Source organism: Muntiacus reevesi, chromosome 1, assembly GCF_963930625.1.
Source record: "Muntiacus reevesi chromosome 1, mMunRee1.1, whole genome shotgun sequence".
Classification (NCBI taxonomy): domain Eukaryota; kingdom Metazoa; phylum Chordata; class Mammalia; order Artiodactyla; family Cervidae; genus Muntiacus; species Muntiacus reevesi.
In genome coordinates this window covers 164,127,351-164,147,873 of record NC_089249.1, presented here as the reverse complement: position 1 = coordinate 164,147,873, position 20,523 = coordinate 164,127,351, and the positions used below count along the sequence as shown (strand labels likewise).

Below are 20,523 nucleotides of genomic sequence, written 5' to 3'. Positions count from 1 at the left end.
ATTCCCATCTTACAGATGACCATACCGAGGTTCACAGAAGGGACGTGGCTTGCCCAAGATCCCACAAAGAATCAGTGACAGAGCAGAATCCATGGACGTCGATGCCACGATAATCTTTGTTCACCATCTTATGCCTGACACTAGCACTGCCGGTCGTACTCCTGCCTGGAAAATCCCATGGACAGAGGAGCCTGGTGGGCTGCATTCCATGGGGTCTCGAAGAGTTGGACACGACTGAGCGACTTCCCTTTCATTTTTCACTTTCATGCACTGGAGAAGGAAATGGCAATCCATTCCAGTATTCTTGCCTGGAGAATCCCAGGGATGGAGGAGCCTGGTGGGCTGCCGTCTCTGGGGTCGCAGAGTCGGACACGACTGATGCGACTTAGCAGCAGCAGCAGCAGCACTGCCGGTCACATAGTAGGCGGTGAGATAGTGGGTGAGAGTGGTGATGTGAGGGAGGGAATGTGCCAGAAAATCTGCTGCAGTGTGGCCAGCAGAGAAAGGCTGGAACCCTTCTCCTCTCTGCTGTGGGAGGGACTGAGCCTCGCTATGCTGACGCCTCCTCACTGGCATAAGAGCCAGAGAGAGGGCTCCTTTCTGCAGCTTGTATTGCATCATGTGGGGCCCCCGCTGAGCTCACCTGTTCTGCTTCGTGGCTGCCACTGCCCTACTCACCCTGCCCTTAAGAAGACTCACCCAGGACTTCCCTGATGGTCCAATGGTTAAGAATCTGTCTGCCAATGCAGAGGACATGGGTTCAATCACTTGTGCAGGAAGACTCCACTTGCCTCGGGGCAACTAAGCCCATGCTCCACAACAATGGAAGCCTGAGAGCCTTACAGCCCGTGCTCCCTAACAAGGGAAGCCTCTGCAATAAGTCCGAGCACTACCACTAGAGAGCTGCTCCCACTGGCTGCAACCAGAGAAAGCCCATGTGTAGCAATGAAGACCCGGCACAGCCAAGATTAAAATAAATAATAAATAAAAGAAAAAGACTCACCCATTGGCGGTGTTGCCAGCGTCTGTCGCCCCACAATCTGGGCTGGTCCCAGCCCATCCAGGAAATCGCTGAACTGGCTTTCGGCCCCAAGCCGGGTGGTGGGGAAGATGAACCTGGAGAAGGGAGGAAAAGGGTATGTGAAGGTATCTGGGTGGAGGGAGGCAATAGCGCTGCCCCTGGGGCACTGCGTACTCCCTCTGTGCCCCCAATCTCCCCTGGATATACTGAAAGTATACCACTGTGACTGGGGACAAACAGAACCGTTCATCTCTGCACATTACAGAAAAAAACTTTGATGTCACTTGAGCAAAGAGACTAACCATCATGATATTAAATCTTCAAGCGCTAGGATTTCTAAGGTGACCCTGAAAAGGCAGGACTTGCTAGATACTTTGTGTCCTCACCAGGGGTGTTAATGCCAAGAACCAGAGACAAAGGTCAGATATTTCAATGCCTGGAGCAAGTTCCAAAAACAGAGGTTGAGTTGACTATGAGTTTGAAATCCAAGTCAGGAATGTCAGGTGGCGCCCTAAACAGCAACTGAGACCAAAATAACACAATTACAGGGTTGAGACTAATGACAAGTGATGGGGGGGTGGGGGGGTGGTCCATGGCTGTGGGTGGAAATAGTAATGAGAAAAACTGACAGTGATTGAAAGTTGGCCAGATGCCAACAGTGTACTACATGCTCCAAAGGTGTATGGTTTCATCTGCATAACCACTGTAGGTGGCAGGAGCTATAATCCAGTTTTACAGATGAGAAAACGGAGGCTCCAAGAGGTAAGAGACTTGCCTTGCCTACAAAACAGAGCTGACACTCAACTCATACAGGACGATGGTGAGGATTAGGGCAGAGGGAACAGGAGAAGTTCCAGATAGGAAACAATCGGCGGTAGTTATTGCCACTGCTGGTGTGACCATCATAGGAAATGTGCTACTTTTGTATGTCCTCAAGCCCAGATGTTCTGGGTGTGGCCAGCAGAGAAAGGACAGGTGAGGGAGGGCTGGCCCAGAACTGCCCAGAGCTATAATGGACCACAGGATATTCCCAGATCTCGTAGGACAGCCCAGGCTTCTGCCTCGAGAGAGAAAAGGCTGGCCCAGAAGCAATCCCCTGTTGGACCCTTTGGCCTGAGTCCCCTTTGGCCAGAGACAGGCAGGAAGGGGAGACAGGCTGAACACACTTATCAGAAGGGCCTGTGTCTCCCTTGCCAGGCTCAGCCTCCACTCCCTAGAAAGGGGCTTTGAGGTCCACCCAATTGTATTGGCCAGAGTTAGCAGTAGTCTAACATCACATTTTTTGGATAGTGGGATCTGAAAAGGCTAAATGAATAGCTGACAGTCTCGATTCATGCACTTGTCTCAAAACTCCACAGATCTGTAAAACACAGGCTGGTTATAAAGTCATCACCTCTGTAGAACTAAAAGTTACCTTGCAGGTTTGCTAAGTTATTTCAACTTCTTAGGTCTCAGACATATCAATGGCCCAGAGGGAGTTTACTGAACATGCCTTATGAGTATATATATATATGATGAAATATTTCTCATCACAACAAGAACACTAGAACACCTTTTAACTCAGTATTCCCAAGGCTAGGCACCCATCCCACACAGTATCAAAAGCGGGCGTGATGGACCTCCCTGGTGGCGCAGTGGCTAGGAACCCGCCTGCCAAGGCAGGGGACGCAGGTTCGATCCCTGGTCCACAAGCTGCAGAGCAACTAAGCCCATGCACCACAACTACTGAGGCCTGTATACTCAAGGGTCCGAGAGTCACGACTAATGAGCCCCTCTGCTGCAGTTACTGAACCCCATGTGCCTACAGCCTGTGTCCAGGGAAGCAACTGCAGTGAGAAGCCCTTGCACCGCAACTACGGAAAGCCTGCACACAGCAACAAAGACCCAGTGCAGCCAAAAATAAATAATAAAGTGATTAAATAAATATAGTGTGTATATGTCAAAAAAAAGAGTAGGCATGATCCCAATGTTCATAAGCAGCAGTATTCACAATAGCCAAGATGTGGAAACAATCAAAATGTCCATCAACAAATGAACGGATAAAGAAGGTGGGTGTGCTATGTATCCATAAATATATATATTTATCCATATATATATATATAAAATATATCCTCATACAATGGGATACTACTCAGCCATAAAAAAGAATGAAACAATGCCGTTGGTGGCAACATGGATGGACCTGAAGATTATCATACTCAGTGAACTAAGTGAGACAGAGAAAGACAGATGCCATATGCTATCACTTATTCATGGGATCTAAAAAAATAGTACAAATGAACTTATTTACAAAACAGAAACAGACACAGAAAACAAACATAATGGTTACCAGAGGGAGAGATGGAGGCATAAATTGCCTCCATATGGGATTAACAGATATACCCTACTATATTAAAATATAAACAGAGAACTACATTCAATATCTTGTAATAAACTATCATGGAAAAGAGTCATAAAAATAATATAGACATATACATAAACATCACCAAATCACTTTTCTATATACCTGAAACATAATATTGTAAATCAACTATACTTCAGTTTTTTAAAAAAGAGAAAGGATAACAACAAAAGGAAATATAACTCTTGAGGTCACAGAATTTCAGGAGCTTAGTATAGACAGTGCTGAGATTGTGAACAAAGATTTTGGGGTCAAATGTCCTTAATTCAAAACCTGACTTCACCATCACTTTATAGCTGTGACCTTGGGAAGGTGCCATACCCTCTTCCTGTGCCTCAGTTTCTCCATCTGTAAAATGGAGGGACTGGTAGCACCAACATCCCTGAGGGCTACTGTACTGACTGAGACACTGTTTTGGGCCTGATAGTGGCTGGTAGATTGCAGAATAAGAGGCCCTGATCTGAAGAGCCAGCAATGCCCTGCACATGGTAAGGTAAGTCCAAGCAGCTACTCGCATTCACAGAAGCAGGCATAGTACTGAGACCTGATCATAGAATCTCAAATAATAGGGCCACAGAATTCTGAAATTATTGAGCCTTAATGAAGCTGATTCAGAAAATCTTAGTCACATATCCATCATTTCATAGATTTGAAGAGATCAAGGGAATATCTAACCCAGAGACTTTCAAATTTTTTACTGCAACCCATATGTATATGTAAGAAATACATTTAACGTCATAGAACTATGTGCATCTATATATACAAAAAGAAGTTCACAAGGTAACTCTTCCTTCCTCCATAGCTTATACCTGAATTTTCTATTTCCTTTCCTAACGCTGGTTTTGACCCACTAAACTGACTTGACTTCCTGCCTGTGAGTCACCACCCAGTTTGAAAAAACACCAATCTAGTCCAAATTCCTTCTCTAAGCTCCAAGTAAGTCCACCTGTGAGAATGCCATTCATCTGCGCTGTACCAGCTGCTTTGCATTTAAAAGATTTTAGGAGCCCATTTTCCTTTCTAGCTCTCTCCTCCGGAGTGGAAGGGTGGGTGAGTCCTGGGAGGTGGGAGGCATGAAACATCCCAAAGGGATGGGCTGCTCTTGGGCCCCTGGAGTATTCTGATGGGGAACAGCGGCCAGGAGCAATAGGAAGACTGGGGCCCAGGCAGCTGGTGTCCAGGGAACCAAGGGAGGCAGGAGTACCGAGGAACTCAGATATCTGGCCTGCAAACCCAACCAGATTTTCCAGCCCTGCGCCGGTGACCAGAGGACCCAGGTGGAGGGTGGGGACACGGCGGGGGTGGGCTGAACGCACGTGCCATCGGAGCTATTGCTGTTGGTGCTCCCGTCTGTGGACTCCCGGCTGCCCTGGCGAGGGACCCGACTCCGCATCTCCACGGCAACGCCTGTCTCCGTGCTCCGCCGGATGTTGCTGCGCAGTTTCTTGGTGGCCCCTTCTGTGACCCCCCGAAGCAGAAAGAGGGAAGAAGGTCAGATCGCTGATGAGGCTTCGCTGAGATCACTGCTGAAGTCAACCTCTTGGGTGGGGGCAGGATAGGCAGGGCTCTGACTGGAGGCAGGGGCAATGCTGAGATGACCTCTAGAGCCAGCCCACAGCCTGACCCCTGGTCCTGCTCAGCGCAGTGACGCAAAGCAGATGAGAAGGATGGCTGAAGGCAGAGTGGAGATGTTGGGGCTATGGGTGGGGAGTCAGCCGAGTTCAGCCCTTGTCCCTCAGCCTCATCCTCACCAGGATCCCCTGACCCACACCTTCCCACTCAATCTCAGCCCTTGCCCCAAAGGGTTAAGTTTCTTCTTCTGGAAAGTTTGCCTTCTCCAGAATTCTCAGATTTGTTTTTCCTTTTCCAAATACTCTCATGAACCCTATCATCCCTGGAGGTCACAAACCACCTCTGTGAAAACTTCACAGGTCCTATAAAAAAATCCACATGAACTCTGGCCAAGGGCAAACTAACCACCCATTGTCAATGTGGCTCTGAATGTGGAGGGGGTTGTGTGTGGAAAGGCCACTAGAGAAAGAAGTCAGAGAGAGACTGCTAGGTTGACCCGAACTGATTTTGGCTTTGAGGAAGAACCTCAGAAGCTGTGTGTTGAGAGCTTACCCCAGTGTCTCTTTACCTCCCATCTGGGAAGGGGGGGCTCTACATCTCTAACCCACCTCTTTTGTCTTGCAAGGAACATGGGACACTTTGCTTCTCTGAGCAGCGTACCATCCTGCCTGGTTTCCACGGCAACCTCCTCAGCATTGCAGTGTGGTCCCTCTAGACACTCTCTCCTCCTGGGGGCAGGGCTAGGGCAAGTGAGGGGGCAGAAGACAGCTTGTGGGTTTGCAGGGACTTCCCCTCCTGGAGCTTGTATGCCTGAGGATCTTGATGGGGAAGGAAGTGCTGGCGCTCTGAGAGGGAGGGTACCAAAGGAACCTTCTGCCGTCACTGGTTAGAGGCCCAGGCAAATTAAGAGCGGAGTTGCTTACAGGGATGGGGAGAGGCCAGGCTGAGGCAGGCAGCACAGAAGCATGGGGAAGGTGGAGCTGGTCACCCTGGCAATTCCCACTCACACCCAGCAGCAGGTTGAGAAAGGATATTCAAGACCCCAGCCTGGGAAAAACAGGGATTTTATCCTCCTGCTTCACCCTACTTATTTTTCAGGAAGTCCCATTGGGAGAAGAAAGGCTGAGAGGGGCAGCATCACTAGTGAGTGGGATGGGGGACTGGGAGTGAGGGTGCTGGTAAGGAGGAATGTCTTCTCTGAAACCTACCTAGCTTCTGGAATATTGGAATAGCTACTATCCAGGAATCAATAAGATCATCAAAGTGTCTGTGTTTCTTACACACACACATATTCACATAGAGTCATATTAGCTCATGCATTTCTTTCACTCAGGCACACACACACAGAGTGCCAACAACCACATATGTTGATACAGTGATCTCACATACAAGGTCATGTGTTATGTTCATACATCAGTCACACAGTCACAAATGGTCCTACCAAGTTTTTGTCATATGTACACACGACATAGTTTGCCCCATGCACGTGACCTTCATACCACAGCACTAGGAGTGAACATAGTTTGCCCCATGCACGTGACCTTCACACCACAGCACTAGGAGTTGAACCCATCTGCTCAATCATATATATAGATGCAAATCCAAAAAATGATGTGTGTTCCACCACACACTGGACTGGGCAATCATTGTAGGTGGGGAAGACTCGCCCTGTCCCTTGGTCCTAACTGCCACAGCCCCTCTAATCCAGTTAGAAGACAGAAGGGTCTGTGGGGGCCGAACTTTATTCCTGAAGGATCTCCTCAAATTCCCCCAACATATACCCTGAGCTGAAGTCAGAGCCTTACTACTCACAACTCCAAACCCCCCACTTCTAGAGCTTGGGAAAGCTTTGACCCATTTGAAGAAAGTTTACTTTCTTTGAGCTGCCTGACCTACTGTGAGTCACTGCTTAGGGGAGTTACAGAATCCTGAAATGCCCCTGTCATTTCACAGATGGGGACCCTAAAGTCCAGGCACTCATAGAACTGAGTGAGACCTAGGCCCACTGACTCCCAGTCCACTGATGTGCTATTTTTCACTCCCCTCCACCAACTCCACATTGGTTTGAGATGTGATTCAGCAGAGATTAAGTTCTGTGTCTCTGGGTGGGGAGGAAGGTCTTGCAACCTCAGAGGAGATTCCTCTACTGGTTTCACACCAGTCCAGTATCTGAACCCTGTTGATCTAGGAAGTAACTTTACGTAGTCTTTCTCCTAGAGAACTGGACCAAGTTGCTTGCAATAATTCTGTGGTCCTTGGGGACCAACAGACTCCAGGAGCCATCCCATCTATCCCACCACAAACAAGGAAGAGGAAGTCAGCCTCCAACAGCACTCCCCAGGGGATCTCCTGGAATGATCCTGAGCCCTTGCCCCACCCCTGGTCCAGAGTCCAGAGCCCAGAGTGAGGCAGCAGCTGTCCTTGGTACTGAAAAGAGAAGCTCTGTTTGATCAAAGGCAAGAACAGCCAAAGATGGCCCTGTGTGGACACAGCCGAAGGCCAGACCAGAGCCCACTTGTGTCCTGGGAACCCAAAACTCTGACCCCACTTTCCTCTCTGCTCCCACAACCTAAAGAATGTTAGATCTAGAAGGAAGCTCCATTTTACAGAAGAAGAAACAGAGGCCCAGTGGGAAAGTGAGTTTCTCAAGGTCCCTCAAGTGAGAGCCAGGACTAATCCTCTAAAGTTTCAGGGTGAGTTTTTGGAAGGCCATTCTAGGGCAACATTAGGAAAATAAGATGGAAGGAACATGCAAAAAGCAGAGGAACTAGAGGGGAGGCTGGTGCAATCATCCAGGCTTTGAAATGAAGAGGAGGGAATGGGCGAGGCTCAAGTCAATGAGAGGTAAGGAAGATCCTGGGATTGGCAGACCCAGAACCCAAATAACTGGGTCCCAGAGAGGGGTTTGTCCCCACTTTACACAGCCCTGCCCTTCAGAGAACTGGGCCATCCCGGCAGGGACAGCAGGGTCACACTGCTAGGATCTTACCCCAGAGCAGAGCTTCCGGGCCAGCGTCCACAGTGATCAGCCCCATACCTCCCTCTGGGGCCAGACTGACCCACCCAGGAGGATGGGCTCTAAACTGGGACACTGGCAACCCCAAGGCCTGGGAGAAAAAAAAACAGGGACAAGGAACTATAGCTGGGAGGGGAGTATGCTACAAGCAAGGGGTGGCTAAAGAAGTCACTTCTTTTTTGGCCCTACTGTGTGACCATCAGTAATAATAACCAACAATTTACCAAGTATCTACTATGCGTCAGGCAAGAGGTGGGGGTACCTCTACCTATCCTATCTCATTCAGTCCCCTGGACAACTCAGCAAGGCATGTATTATTGTCCTCATGCTACAAATGAGGTGAAGTAGCTTGCCTAAGCTGCCCAGGTAGTAAATGACAGGTTGTCTCTCTGAAGGTCAATTTAAAGTCCTTATCTTTTCCAGGCTCAGATGCCTCATCAATGAAATGAGCACAACGGACCAGAGGGTCTCCAGGGTCCCTTTCTGCTCTGACATTTGGCAACTGGATGATTCAGAGGCCTTCAGTTAAAAGGGCAGTGGGCAATTCCTCTGGCCCCCCCAGGCCTCCAGCCGTGCCCTTGCACTGTGCAGAGACAAATGGTCCAGAAGCCCCGTCATTGATCGTTTCTCCACGAGGCTGGAGGTCGTCCTGGGGTCGGCTCCAATCCCTGCCTGCTGACTGTGGAGTCTGGGGAGGTGGACAGTCCCAGGCATATCACTGACATGTCTCTCAGTGACTCAGGCGCTTGCCCTGGCCTTGGAACACTGTCTCTCCAAATCATCTGGGCATGAAGAGACCTTTGGGTCTAAAGCTGAGTCACCTGATTCAGCCAGAGATCAGCAGGGCTTGGTTTCCTAAAGCCAGACTCCTGGGGCCCAATATCCCCTCCACTGTCATAGTCTAGTCTCCCAACGCCTTGGTCCTGTTCTAGCCCAACTCCTAGATTCTCAGATCCCCATCTCCCCGACTCCCTTAGTGTCAGGCACATTTACAGGGGCCATGCCCATCCAGGGATGCTGATAATAATCTCAAGCCCCCTCCTCGTCTGGCATTTCTTTGAGCCAGAAACCATATCGCAGCTTGATTGCTGGAAAAGACCATCCCACATGCTCCTGTGGAGGGCTTTGTAAAAATCTATTTTAAGGCCTGGAAAAATCCCCCCACCCCCAGCCCCAACCAGGAGACTTGAGGAGCATTCTCCCCAGATCCTCTGGCGCCCCCACCCCCTCACCACCCCCATCCAGCTGCCTATTTGAAGGTTTCTTAGGGAAGTTGTTACTCTGAGCAAAATAAGCAGGAAGAGATTTTAAAACAAAACCAGCTGGTGTCTGGGTTGATGCCACCAAGGGAGGAGGTCCTGGTGGGGAGGGCGGGCTGACTCCTCTGTGACGTGAGCTGGATCCAGGGCTGACTGTGTGTGACGAGGTGGGTCACCGCCAGTCTGGGGCATAAGTGGGATTCTATAACCAGCTGTTTGGGAAAGCATAATGTATTTATCAGGAGGTAGCTATTAAGGTAGTGTGTGAATGTAGCTTTGTGAGGTATGTGTGCACACATGTGTGATGTGCTTCTGTGACCACGGGCCACTGAGGGTACATACATGTTACTGTGCTTCCACAACCTGGGTCTGTGCATCTGTGTACAGAGGGCTGTGGATGATTTGCACAGCTGGTTTTATTGTGGCCATGTTTAGTGTGAATGGATGTCTTGTGTTCTCCTGGCACTAGGCGTAGCTTTTTTGAGCAGCTGCGTGTGCTAGCCACGTGACCATGCAGGGCATGTATCTTTACGTGTGTGTCTCTCTTGAGGATCGTAACATACATGTGCGGCTATTTGTACTTAAGAAACTCAGACATTAAGGTGAGACTGAATCTCCTGGATGTGTCCGTGAAGTGGCCGTGTCTGAGCATGGTGTTAGGAGCACAATGGCTGTATAATGAATAATTGCTGATTAGTGGGTAAGTCTGTAGATAGAGGCGGCAGAGTATAAAGGTTGGGAGCATGAGCTCAGAAGCCCGATGCTGGGGTTTGAATCCAGACTCCACCACCTACCAGCTGTGCAGATTAGGGCGTCTTACTTCCCTTCTCTGTGCTTCAGTACCTGTCTCAGAGAGGTACATGAGGAGTCAGTGGGTCAGGACACAGACTGGACTCAGAACACCACCTGGTGTATAGTAGTGCGACATTAAGCGTTTGTGGGGGTGGGAGTATACACCCACGAGGACAGCCCCGGGGCGCCCTGTGACCGCAAGGTGAGGTGCCCCCCCGCCCCCAGCGTGGGGTGCCCCACGGCCTCACCAGCCTGGGGGAGCTGGAGCGTGCTCTTGCTCCACTGGGTCAGGCCCACGATGGCCACCATCTTGGCCCCGAGGCTGCTGCGTCGCTTCTTGGCAGTGCTGGTCCCAGCGCCGTCCCCGGCCTGCTGGGACCCACAGATTTCCCCACTGATGCTGGAGCTCCGCACCACGTTCCTGGAGGCCGCAGCCGAGGCCGGACCTGACTCCCCGTTAAACATGGTCCACGGGGCGGCAGGACCTCAGGCAACCCTGCGGTGGGAGGGGCAGAGAGAAAGGGGTCCCACATCAGAGCCCGGGCCACTCGACCTCGGCCCCAGCCCTTCCTAGCTCTGTGACCCTGGGCAAGGCACTCAGCCTCCCTGAGGTCGCGAGGATTAAATGAACAGATCCATGTAAAGGGTGTGCACAGAATCTGGCTGCATCAATGCGACTGTTCTCATCAGCGTGTGGCTGCCCCGACAAGCGACCTGGTTTGGCAGGGAAGGTGGAGGCTGTGCAGGCATGTGACCCACTCTTGAATTCCAAGGGCCTCTACATACTAGCTGTGTGAGCTCGTGACCAAACATCTCGGGGTTTCAGTGAGCACCTCAGCAAAATGAGAAACGGAAGCACTTACCTCATAGGATTGTTGGAAGGATTAAATTAGCTCAGATGAAAGTGCCTGGAACCGTGTCAGGCAAAGCGTAAATATTCAGCAGGCGTGACTGTTGTTTTCACAGCCAGTAATGAGAGCAGAGAGAACAAATGTGGCTCCAGCCGGGCAGACTGCCGAAGGGGTCCTCCTGCTTGAAGGGAGTGGGACAGAAAAGTGTAAAGAAGCAGGAAAAAATCACCCTTAATTGCATGACTGGGAGGCAGCCACGACAGGCATTTAACCTATTTCCTCCCAGTCTCTTTTCTACACATTTAAAAAAATAACAACTCATCCTGCCAATACAATTTTCTATCCTGCTATTTTTCACTTAATGTTATATCACAAGACCGTCCCAATGTCATCAACACTTTTTAGAAATGTTTAAATGCCACCATGATGTTCCATTGTATGGGGGCAGTATAATTAAAACACTTCAATACAGTTACTGCTTAGATCAAGTTCAACTTTCTCATCTCTCTCCCTTTCCCTTTGTCTCCTGTCTTTTAAACAGCACTGCAATAAGGATCTTTGTACACTGATTTTTATCTGCTTATTTCGTTAGGATCAACTCCTGGAAATGAAGTGACTGGGCTATCGAGTGTGAATGCCGCTGGTAGCTTCTCCCTTCCTGTTTCCTGGCAGCGTGCTGGTTTTATCCACCCCATCCTTTGTTTCAGAGGCAGATCTTGATCTGTTTAAAACAATCAGTGAGCGGCATTCACCTTGGTTATTCTTACTGGTCCAAGGGTGGGCATGTGACTAAGTTGGTTCAACCTGATTTAAGGGGAAGATCTGGATTCCAGGCTTACAAGAGAGGTGGGTGCTTCTCCTTCTGTCTGTCTCTCTTTTCCCTTCCCCAAGGCCTCTCCCTGAGACACAGCCCAGCCTAGGATGAAACCAGTGCTGCTGAGGGTGGTACGGCACAGAGATGCCTCCCTGGAACCCGCCTTCTCTGGCTTTCCAGTTATGTGAGACAATGTGCTTTCCATTGCTTAAGCCAGCTTGAATCGGGTTTCTCTGTTACATCCAGAAGCATCCTACCTAACACCGACAGCATAAACATATTTCTGATTCTCGGAATACATTGCCAAATTCCTTTCCAAAGTCGACAAATTTACTCTCTAATGCTGCATTCAACAAATATTCAAAGGGAATGTAGCCAACAATTCAGAGTAACTGGGTTTCTCTGATGGCTCAGTGGTAAAGAATCTGCCTGCCAAGCAGGGGAGGCAGGTTCAATCCCTGTGTTGGGAAAAATCCCCTTGAGAAGGAAATGGCAACCCACTCCAGTATTCTTATCTGGAGAATTCCACGGACAGAGGAGCCTGGTGGACTACAGTCCGTGGGGTTGCAAAAGGGTCAGACACAACTTAGCGACTAAACAACAACCACCATGACATACTGATGTTCTCTTTGGGCTTCCCTGGTGTATCAGATGGTAAAGCGTCTGCCTACAGTGCAGGAGACCTGGGTTCGATCCCTGGGTTGGGAAGATCCCCTGGAGAAGGAAATGGCAACCCACTCCAGTACTCTTGCCTCGGAAATTCCATGGATGGAGGAGCCTTGTAGGCTACAGTCCATGGGGTTGCAAAGAATCAGATGTGACTGAGCGACTTCACTCACAGTAACTATGTATTGGAGTGGGTTGCCATTCCCTTCTCCAGGGGATCTTCCCACCCCAGGGATTGAACCTGGGTTTCCTGCATTTCACGCAGATTCTTTGCAGTCTTAGCTACCAGGGAAGCACAAATGGAGTATTGCTTTTCAAAACTGTCAATTATTATATTTATACCTATAACATATAATACTATACATTGACTATAGTTAAATTTTAAAAACTATCTCCCCCCAAAAGAAAGTCAGTTATCCCTAAATTGACCTATAGTTTCAGTGTGATCCCAATCAATATTCTAACAGGACTTCTGGTAGAAATTGGTAAGACAATGTCCTAAAATAACCAAAGCAATTTAAAATTTTTTACCTATTCATTTTTTCACATGGAACCATAAAGGCCTACAGCACTATGCTAGATTCAGGGACAGAACATAGTGATTTGGTGGTTCTATACATTACAAAATGGTCAACACAAGTGACCACAAGTTTGAACTATTATTCATATTCATGCTAAGGATCATCATTTAATAATATACTTGAGAAAAATATCTTTTCTCTGAGAATAACATTAAGAAAAAAGTAAGTCCCTAGAACTCCTGGGCCTATGCTGAGTGCCAATGACGCAGTAATGAGCCGGGCCAAATGCGTCCTGCCCTGCCAGAGCCTCTGGTTCAGGGGAGAAGACAGACAGTGAACAACTAGTTATGCAACTTGCTGTTTAGTGGCAGTTCCGATGACAGCTAGGAACTGGGAACTACTCTGGGAGCAGGATTGCAGGCGCCCAGGGCTCTGTTTAGTGTGGACGTGGGGTCTCCTGCGGTCGTCCTTGAAGTCCGAGGCCTGGGCAGGGTTCAGGAGGAACGGCTGCAGGTGGGCGCTGCACCTGGCCCTCCCAGTGAGGTCCTGGCCCCCAGGGCAGCGTCCCCCTTCCAGGGCCCTGTCATCCCGAGGGAATCTGATTTTTCAAAAGGACACAGAAAGGGGAGGGAAACGGGGGTGGGAAGGGAAGGCATCACTCCAGGCAGATAGCAAGACAGGCCCAGACAGCTGAGCATGGTTGCTTGTGCTCCTGGTCAGCATGGCTCCTGTCGGCCTGGCGAATGAGGGCTGACAGTAGGGATGAGTCAAAGCCGCGTCTTGCCTTCTTTGTGGCTGTCTGGCCTGTTCTCGCTGGCCCTGTGATGTCTGCAGAGTCTCGGATTGTATTTCTCCATCCATCCCCCATCAACCTTGCAGCTAATGGAAAGTCCCCCTGGACTTGGGTCTATGATGACCTCTTTAGTTTCCAATTCTAGTGCCAGTCTGTGTGTTTGTTTGGTATCTGCATGGTCTTCTGGTGGACGGTGGGAAAGGGCTTATCTGATACCTTGAACTGGCTACAGCATAAACCTAATTAACTCCTTAGGGTATTTCTGTTACATGCGCAGTTATCTCCACGTCACTGATGAGAAAAATGAGTCTCAGAGAACTGAAGGCCTCGCCCATCCAACTCAGCTAATAAGTAGCCAGGCCTGGACTCCTGTTCTGGGTCTTCTGTTCTCACAAAGAGACAGATACGCTCAGCAGCCCCTGCCCTTTCGCCCCAGAGCTCACCCAAAGAGGGGAGCCCGGCCCTCCTACACAGGTTTGCCCTGGATCTCCAGGCTGAGAAAACCCCAGGCAAAGTATCTGTGATCCGAAAACCTGCTCTGGCCCAGGTTGGCAATGAGCATCTGAGCGGCAGCAGAAACACCACTCAGACCACACAGCTGGAGAAGCAAGTGCTTCCTGGCTGCCACAGGGGAAGAGAAGGAAAGAGGGTAAGGGACAAAATTCTTAGCCCTGCCAGCCCAGGGGCTCATGTTTCCTCATGAATAATGAATGGAACCAACAAGCAGATGGTTTGACATCCAGGACTCTGCACCATCCACAGCCACGTTCTCATCTTTAACTGCCCGGGAGAGCTGTTGAATGTTTTGGAGGGCCCAGGGTCTCAGGGCCTGACCTCTGGTCCCAAGTCCAGGGCAGGGCAGCTGGGAGAGTTCAGAATCAGGAGGTGGGATGATAATGTATATACAGATTCTTTGTGTGACCTTCTCTGGGCCTGGGTTCCTCATCTGTGTGTAAACCGAAAGGGTCGGATAAAGTCTAACTCTTGAGTCCTTTCCACACACAAGGCAGCAGCAGGCTCAGAATGAGAGCTCCGGTTGCTTCTTGGGCAGCCAGTCGAGCTCAAGACAGAGAGCCAGTCGGAGCCAAGCACCTGGCCTCCATGAGGAAGGCAGTGCTGCTCAGAGCAGCCCCCCCAAGTCCTCAGGGCACAGGGATGGGAACAAGGCATCAGGTGGAGATGGAGCAGAGTGGAGAGGGGCCAGCACACAGCATTTCACATATTGGTGGTCCTAAGAGATGGCTAAAGGAATGTCTGCAAAAGTCACTGCAACAGTGCCCTGCCTCTGAGCAGGACTGCCCCTTTTCTAACCCAGGTCATGGCTCCTGATGGAAGGAAACCCTCCCATGATCCTCCCAGGTCATGGAAGAATCACTCTAAAGTTCTCCCTGCTGAAGCCTCTATAGTGACAGCTTGGACATCCCCTCCAGGGGTCCCTTCCCACTGTCCACCGTACCTGCCAAGCTCCATGCCAGCATATACCTTCCAAGCTCCCCAAGGAAGGAGTGTTTTCTTTCCAGCCTTCAGTGTTGGACCCCCACCCTGGGGTCTCAGTGCCCTAAAGGCTCCCCACACCCTCCCCTGAATCCTGACAAAAGCAGGACTCAAGTTTCTGCCTGGCCACCCTGGGCCCCTTGCTCCTTTTGACCATGTGTCTAACCAAGTAATAAACCTTCTCTGAGCATCAGTGAAAGTGAAAGAAGAAAGTGTTAGTCTCAGTCATGTCTGACTCTTTGCAACCCCATGGACTGTAGCCCACCAGGCTCCCCTGACCATGGAATTCTCTAGGCAAGAATATTGGAGTGGGTAGACATTTCCTTTTCCAGGGGATCTTCCTGACCCAGGGATCAAACCCAGATCTCCCACATTGCAGGCAGATTCTTTACCATTTGAGCCACCAGGGAAGCCCGTGAGTGTCGGTAAGGCTACCCAAAAGCCCAAGATGAAACTATCTACTCACTCTTTCAACAGAAAATACCAAGGAATCTGTCACAGAGTGGTGACCTGTTAGTCTGAAAAGAATGGCAAGTTACTAAGGCTCTTACCACCCCTCCCTAGACATCACTAATCCATCTCTCCTTCTCACTGGGGCCATAGTTAACTTCAGAATTCTTCTTAATACAGTGCTGCATCACCAACTGATGAGAACCAGCTCATGAGGTCAAACTGATTTGCCTCCCTATTCCAACCCAAGCCTTTCATTTTGCAGAGGAGGAAATCAAGGCTCAGAATGGGAAGGAGACACACCCAGGGTCACAGAGAAAGCTGTCAACAAAATCAGAGCTCCAAGCCAAGACTCCTAACTCCCAGGCCCTGTATCACCTGCCAGGCGTCTCCTCCTCCCCTCTCACCTTAAAGAAAACCCCGACTCACTGAACTGATGAATCCGAGTGCAGTGTTCCCATCACAGGGGGCCGCGCCCCTCCCAACAGCTCACCCCTAGGGCATTTACACAAGTCTTCTGTTAACTTCTGAGACACCAGTTTTCAAGAGAGGAGGTGAAGACAAAGTAGCTCCAAGGAGGAGGTGATGTGATAAGAGTCTGGAAGAAAAAAGGAGAGCTTAGAGGAAGGGCTGGAGAGGACACCTGCCCTCCAGGGCTTCCAGTAGCTTGTGGAGTAAAAAAAGACAGACTTTGGAGATAGTTGTGTGCACCTGAGCCAATCATTCAAACTCTTTGATGCTATTTCCTCCTTTAAAACTGTCCAAACTCCTGGGTCCCCTAACCTACCTTTTAGGGACCTCAATGGTAAATTGCTGGTGCTAATGTCAAGGGACTCCTCTAGGTCCAAATGCTAACGAGTTCTAGATCCTATTCTCCCTCTGTCTTCCCCCTGACTGATGGGGTCTGTGTCCCTCCCCAGATGCTCTGTGACACAACCAGCAGTCAGGAGTGTGTGTACTGGGGAGAGGGTGTTGGAGGGCGGGGGCCTGACTCCCAGCTCCAGCTCCGCCCCCAGTGTGTGACCCTGAGCAGGTCATTCAGCTTCTCTGAACCTCCATCTCCTCTTCTATAAAATGAAGTTTACTGGCCACTTGAATCCAGCCCAGAGAGCTGGGCTGGACTGGAGATCAGATGACTTAATGAGCATCTGTGTACAGTGCTTTTTTTTTTTAAAGCAAAGTTCTTATATAGATATATCTGTTTACTGGCTGTGCTGGGTCTCAGTGGCTGCACAGGCTTTGCTCTAGTTGTAGCAAGCGGAGTCTACTCTCTCGTGGTGCTGGCTTCTCTTGTAGAGCATGGGCTCTAGGGTGCTCAGGCTTCAGCAGTTGTGGTTCCCAGGCTCTGGAGCACAGGCCCAATAGTTGCAGTGCAGGGGCTCAGTTGGGCAGCGGCATGTGAGATCTTCCCAGACCAGGGATGGAACCTGTGTCTCCCATGCTGGCAGATGGGAACCACTGAGCTGGGAAGTCTCAGCACAGTGATTAAAAGCACAGGCTTTGAGACTTGCCTGGTGGTCCAGTGGTTAAGACTCTGTGCTTCCACTGCGGGGGGAAGTGGATTCAATCCCTGGTCAGAGAGCTAAGATTCCCACATGCTGCAATGCTGTGCAGCCAAAAAAAAAAAAAAAAAAAAAAAAAAGCACAGGCTTTGGAGGCAGACTTAGTTCAAAACCTAGATCTGTCACTTACAAGCTGTATGACGCAGGGCAATTTCCCTGAGCCTACAGTTCCTCATCTCTGAAGTGCAGATAATAATGCCTGCTTTAGGATTCTTAGATGAAATATAAGTATTGCTAAAATAAGGATTGGTACCTGCTACAGGCCCAGTTGGGCCATCATATGATTACTTTGCATAATGTGCCTTTGTAAACAGTAGAGGACTCCACAGGTGTTGGTGCTTATTAGTCTGGATTGCATACCGGGTACAACCACTTCATGGGAAGGCTCCGAGACCAACAAGATCACCTCCCACTGCAACCCTGGGTGCTTCCACCCAGAGTCTAGCATAAGTGTGAGACCTGGGTCCCTGCACTTCTCAGTTGAGGTGGGAGCTAGCATGTGATGCTGTGATCTTCCCTGCCAGCATCTCAGCTCCTGGCCCCTCATTGGACGCTGGATGCTAGGTTGAAGGCCCCTGCCTCAACCTTGGTCCAGCGCTAGGGCTTGCCCACCACACCACTCAGGCCAATCTGTACCCATGTCAGAAGCCAGACTTAACCTCAGAATCCCTCTTAACACAGTACAGCCTTACCAACTAATGAGAACCAGTTCATGAGCTAAAACTGATTTTTTTAAACCTGTATCTGCAGAAGGGGGGGGGGGGTTTCCTCATTTCTAGCCTTCACTTTCCCCCAGCAGGGTGAGAAAGGTGGGTGACAGAGCTGGTGCATGGTCGGGGACAGTGAGCTGGGCCCAGGGAGGACAGCAGCCTGAGAGGGGAGCACTCTGCCAGCTCTTCTCTTGGTTACATGACTTTTATCTGCTCCAAACCAGGTTTGCACACACACTACGCATAACAGGGAGAGACACAGGGCACAGAATTTCAAAGGCGTGACTACACATCATACAGACCCATATAAATTATATTCATTTAAAGACACAATCACCTGTGTACACACGCATGCACGCACACACACACCCGTTCCCCTGGCTCCTGCCCAGCTCAGAGAGGCAGGATGAACCTCATCCCTTCAGCGGGCAGGGAAGTAGGAAGTGTCCTTCCTGGATCTGCAGGTTCCCTTGGCCAGGCATGCATACTAGCTCTGAGCAGGCACTTGTGTGAGCCTGCACACACACACACACACACACACACACCTCATACACACTCTGGCCCCCAATCTCACCCTCCTGGCCCCCATCCCCACAGGCCGGACAAAGGATCTCATCGTGAGGTTTGTGGCGAGGAGATGAGGAGGCTGGCAGGGAGCAGCCGCTGTCACCATGGCTACAGAGCTGACCCACTTCTCCTCCACCCAGCCTGGCCCCCCTAGCCCAGACAAGGAGGGACAAGCATCTCTGGGCCGGGGGGGCCCTCTCCCGTCACATGCAGTAAAGGAGTGGCCTCTGAGGGTGTGATAAAGGAGGAGTTGAGTCTTCGTCCTGATACAAAGGCCACAGCCAGACATCGCCTGGGGAGAGCAGGGTGCTAAGCACCCGGCCCCTGGAAGACCCAGGCCTCCCCCAGCCTCGGGGCTTCTGGCCTCAGGGGCCCACACAGTTCACACACTTGCCCTGGACCCATTCTCAGGCACAGTCCTCGCAGCAGGGCAGGGGGCTGGGTGTCTGGACCCAGCCTGTGTCCTCCAGACTCCAAAGGCTCCGGGACACGCAGGGTGAGACAGGCGCAGAGCTGAGCGAGCCCGGTCTCCTGTTCGGGACGAGGGCCCTGAGGGCAAGGCTGGTCTTCCCTGCTTGGGCTGGGGGCTGCTGGGGCCCAGCCAGGCCCCCTCCTCCGACGGGGCCGCCCGTGTCCTCTCAGCCGGGGGCTCCCGAGGACACGGCCACACGTCTCCCCTCAGAGCCGGGCTCGCAGAGGCGACTCGCTGCAGACAGCTTAGCCTTGTGAGGAGCCGGCGCACAGGTAGGATGAATCACTCCAGCACGACAGCCTCCCGCGGCTCCCCACTTCCTTCAGGAGAAAGTGAAAGCCCCTCACAAGGCCCAGAGGAGAAGTGACCCAGGTCATCTGGTACTCCTGCCCTCCCTCTGTATTCCAGCCACACCGGCATTCTCTTTATTCCTCAAAAGGACCCCTTGGCCTCCTGTCAGCCTGGAATGCTCTTCTCCAGCCCGTCCCCACCCGTGTGTTCTGAAGACTGGCAGCGGTCTGTCGCACCACCTCTGCTGGCTCAGCCCCACTTCTAACCCCAACCTTCGCTGGCTGAGTCCCACTCAGTGCTCGGTCCCTGGCTGGATGTCACATCCTGGGAGGGTCTTTCCAGACAAGGTTAGACCCCCTGTCGTGCTCCCCCAGACCCTATACTGTCTTTGCCTGTTCTGGGTTGAACTCTGTTTCCGCCCACCCTCTAAAAAAAGATAAGTTTAAAAAAAAAAAAGATAAGTTTAAAGTCCTAACCCCTGGTACCTCAGACCTTGTTGGAAATAGAGTCGCTGCAGATGGCAGATGTGGTTAGCCAAACTGAGGTCATCCTGAAGGAGGGTGGGTCCCTCATCCAGAAGGACTTATAAGAACATGGCTATAGGAAGACAGAGAGAGACCACAGAAAGAACCCATGTAATGATGAAGGCAGAGACTAGGGTGACAGAGCAACAAGCCAAGGACTATCAAGCACTGCCAGCTGTCACCAGAAGCCAGGAGAGAGCCATAGGACAGCCTCCCTCGGAAGGAACCAACCCTGCTGACACCTTGATTTTAGATTTCCAGCCTCCAGAATTGTGACACAATACATTTCTGTTGTTTTAGGCCACCTGCTCTGTGGTACTTTGTTACAGCTGGTCCTAGGAAATGAATACACTGCTTGTCTTATCTTGTTCAGTGCCTGCCTCCCACACCATGCCCGCCTCGCCCCCCGCCCCAACCCGGCTGTGTGTTGCTTAGAAAGAGAAACTATGCCATCTTCTGCATCCGCAATCCTCCAGTGCCTGGCACACAGTAGGACTCTGTAAATATTTGTTGAATGAATGCATGGTGATCTAAAATAAGCATTAACATAAAATATGGTATTTATAGCTGGATAGTAGAATTGTGAGTCATTTTTATTTTCTTAATGTGACATATTGTGTTTTCTAGAGTTACTCCTTTAGAAACTGTATTAATGCTCTCATAAAGAAAAAGTGAAAATATGTATTTTTCTTTTAAAAACATACATTAAAATAACAGACATTTCCACCAGCGTGTGTGTTGTGAACA

At 50.4% G+C, this 20,523-nt stretch overlaps 1 protein-coding gene across 7 annotated transcripts in view; it reads right to left on the bottom strand.

Moving 5' to 3' along the window:
- Positions 1-20,523, bottom strand: part of RIMS3 (regulating synaptic membrane exocytosis 3) — a 40,726-nt gene that overhangs the window by 7,851 nt on the left and 12,352 nt on the right. For 2 of the 7 annotated variants that reach the window (XM_065915442.1, XM_065915485.1), the window contains exons 2-6: positions 16,058-16,248; positions 10,925-11,090; positions 10,310-10,557; positions 4,739-4,880; positions 1,004-1,116 (exon numbers count right to left, since the gene is read on the bottom strand). In XM_065915442.1, the coding sequence (XP_065771514.1) occupies positions 1,004-1,116; positions 4,739-4,880; positions 10,310-10,526 (472 nt within the window). In that variant the 5' untranslated portion in view covers positions 10,527-10,557; positions 10,925-11,090; positions 16,058-16,248. Of the gene's footprint in view, positions 1-1,003; positions 1,117-4,738; positions 4,881-10,309; positions 10,558-10,924; positions 11,094-16,057; positions 16,249-20,523 lie in introns of all 7 variants that reach the window. The other 5 variants (XM_065915458.1, XM_065915465.1, XM_065915450.1 and 2 more) reach the window with 5 other exon arrangements.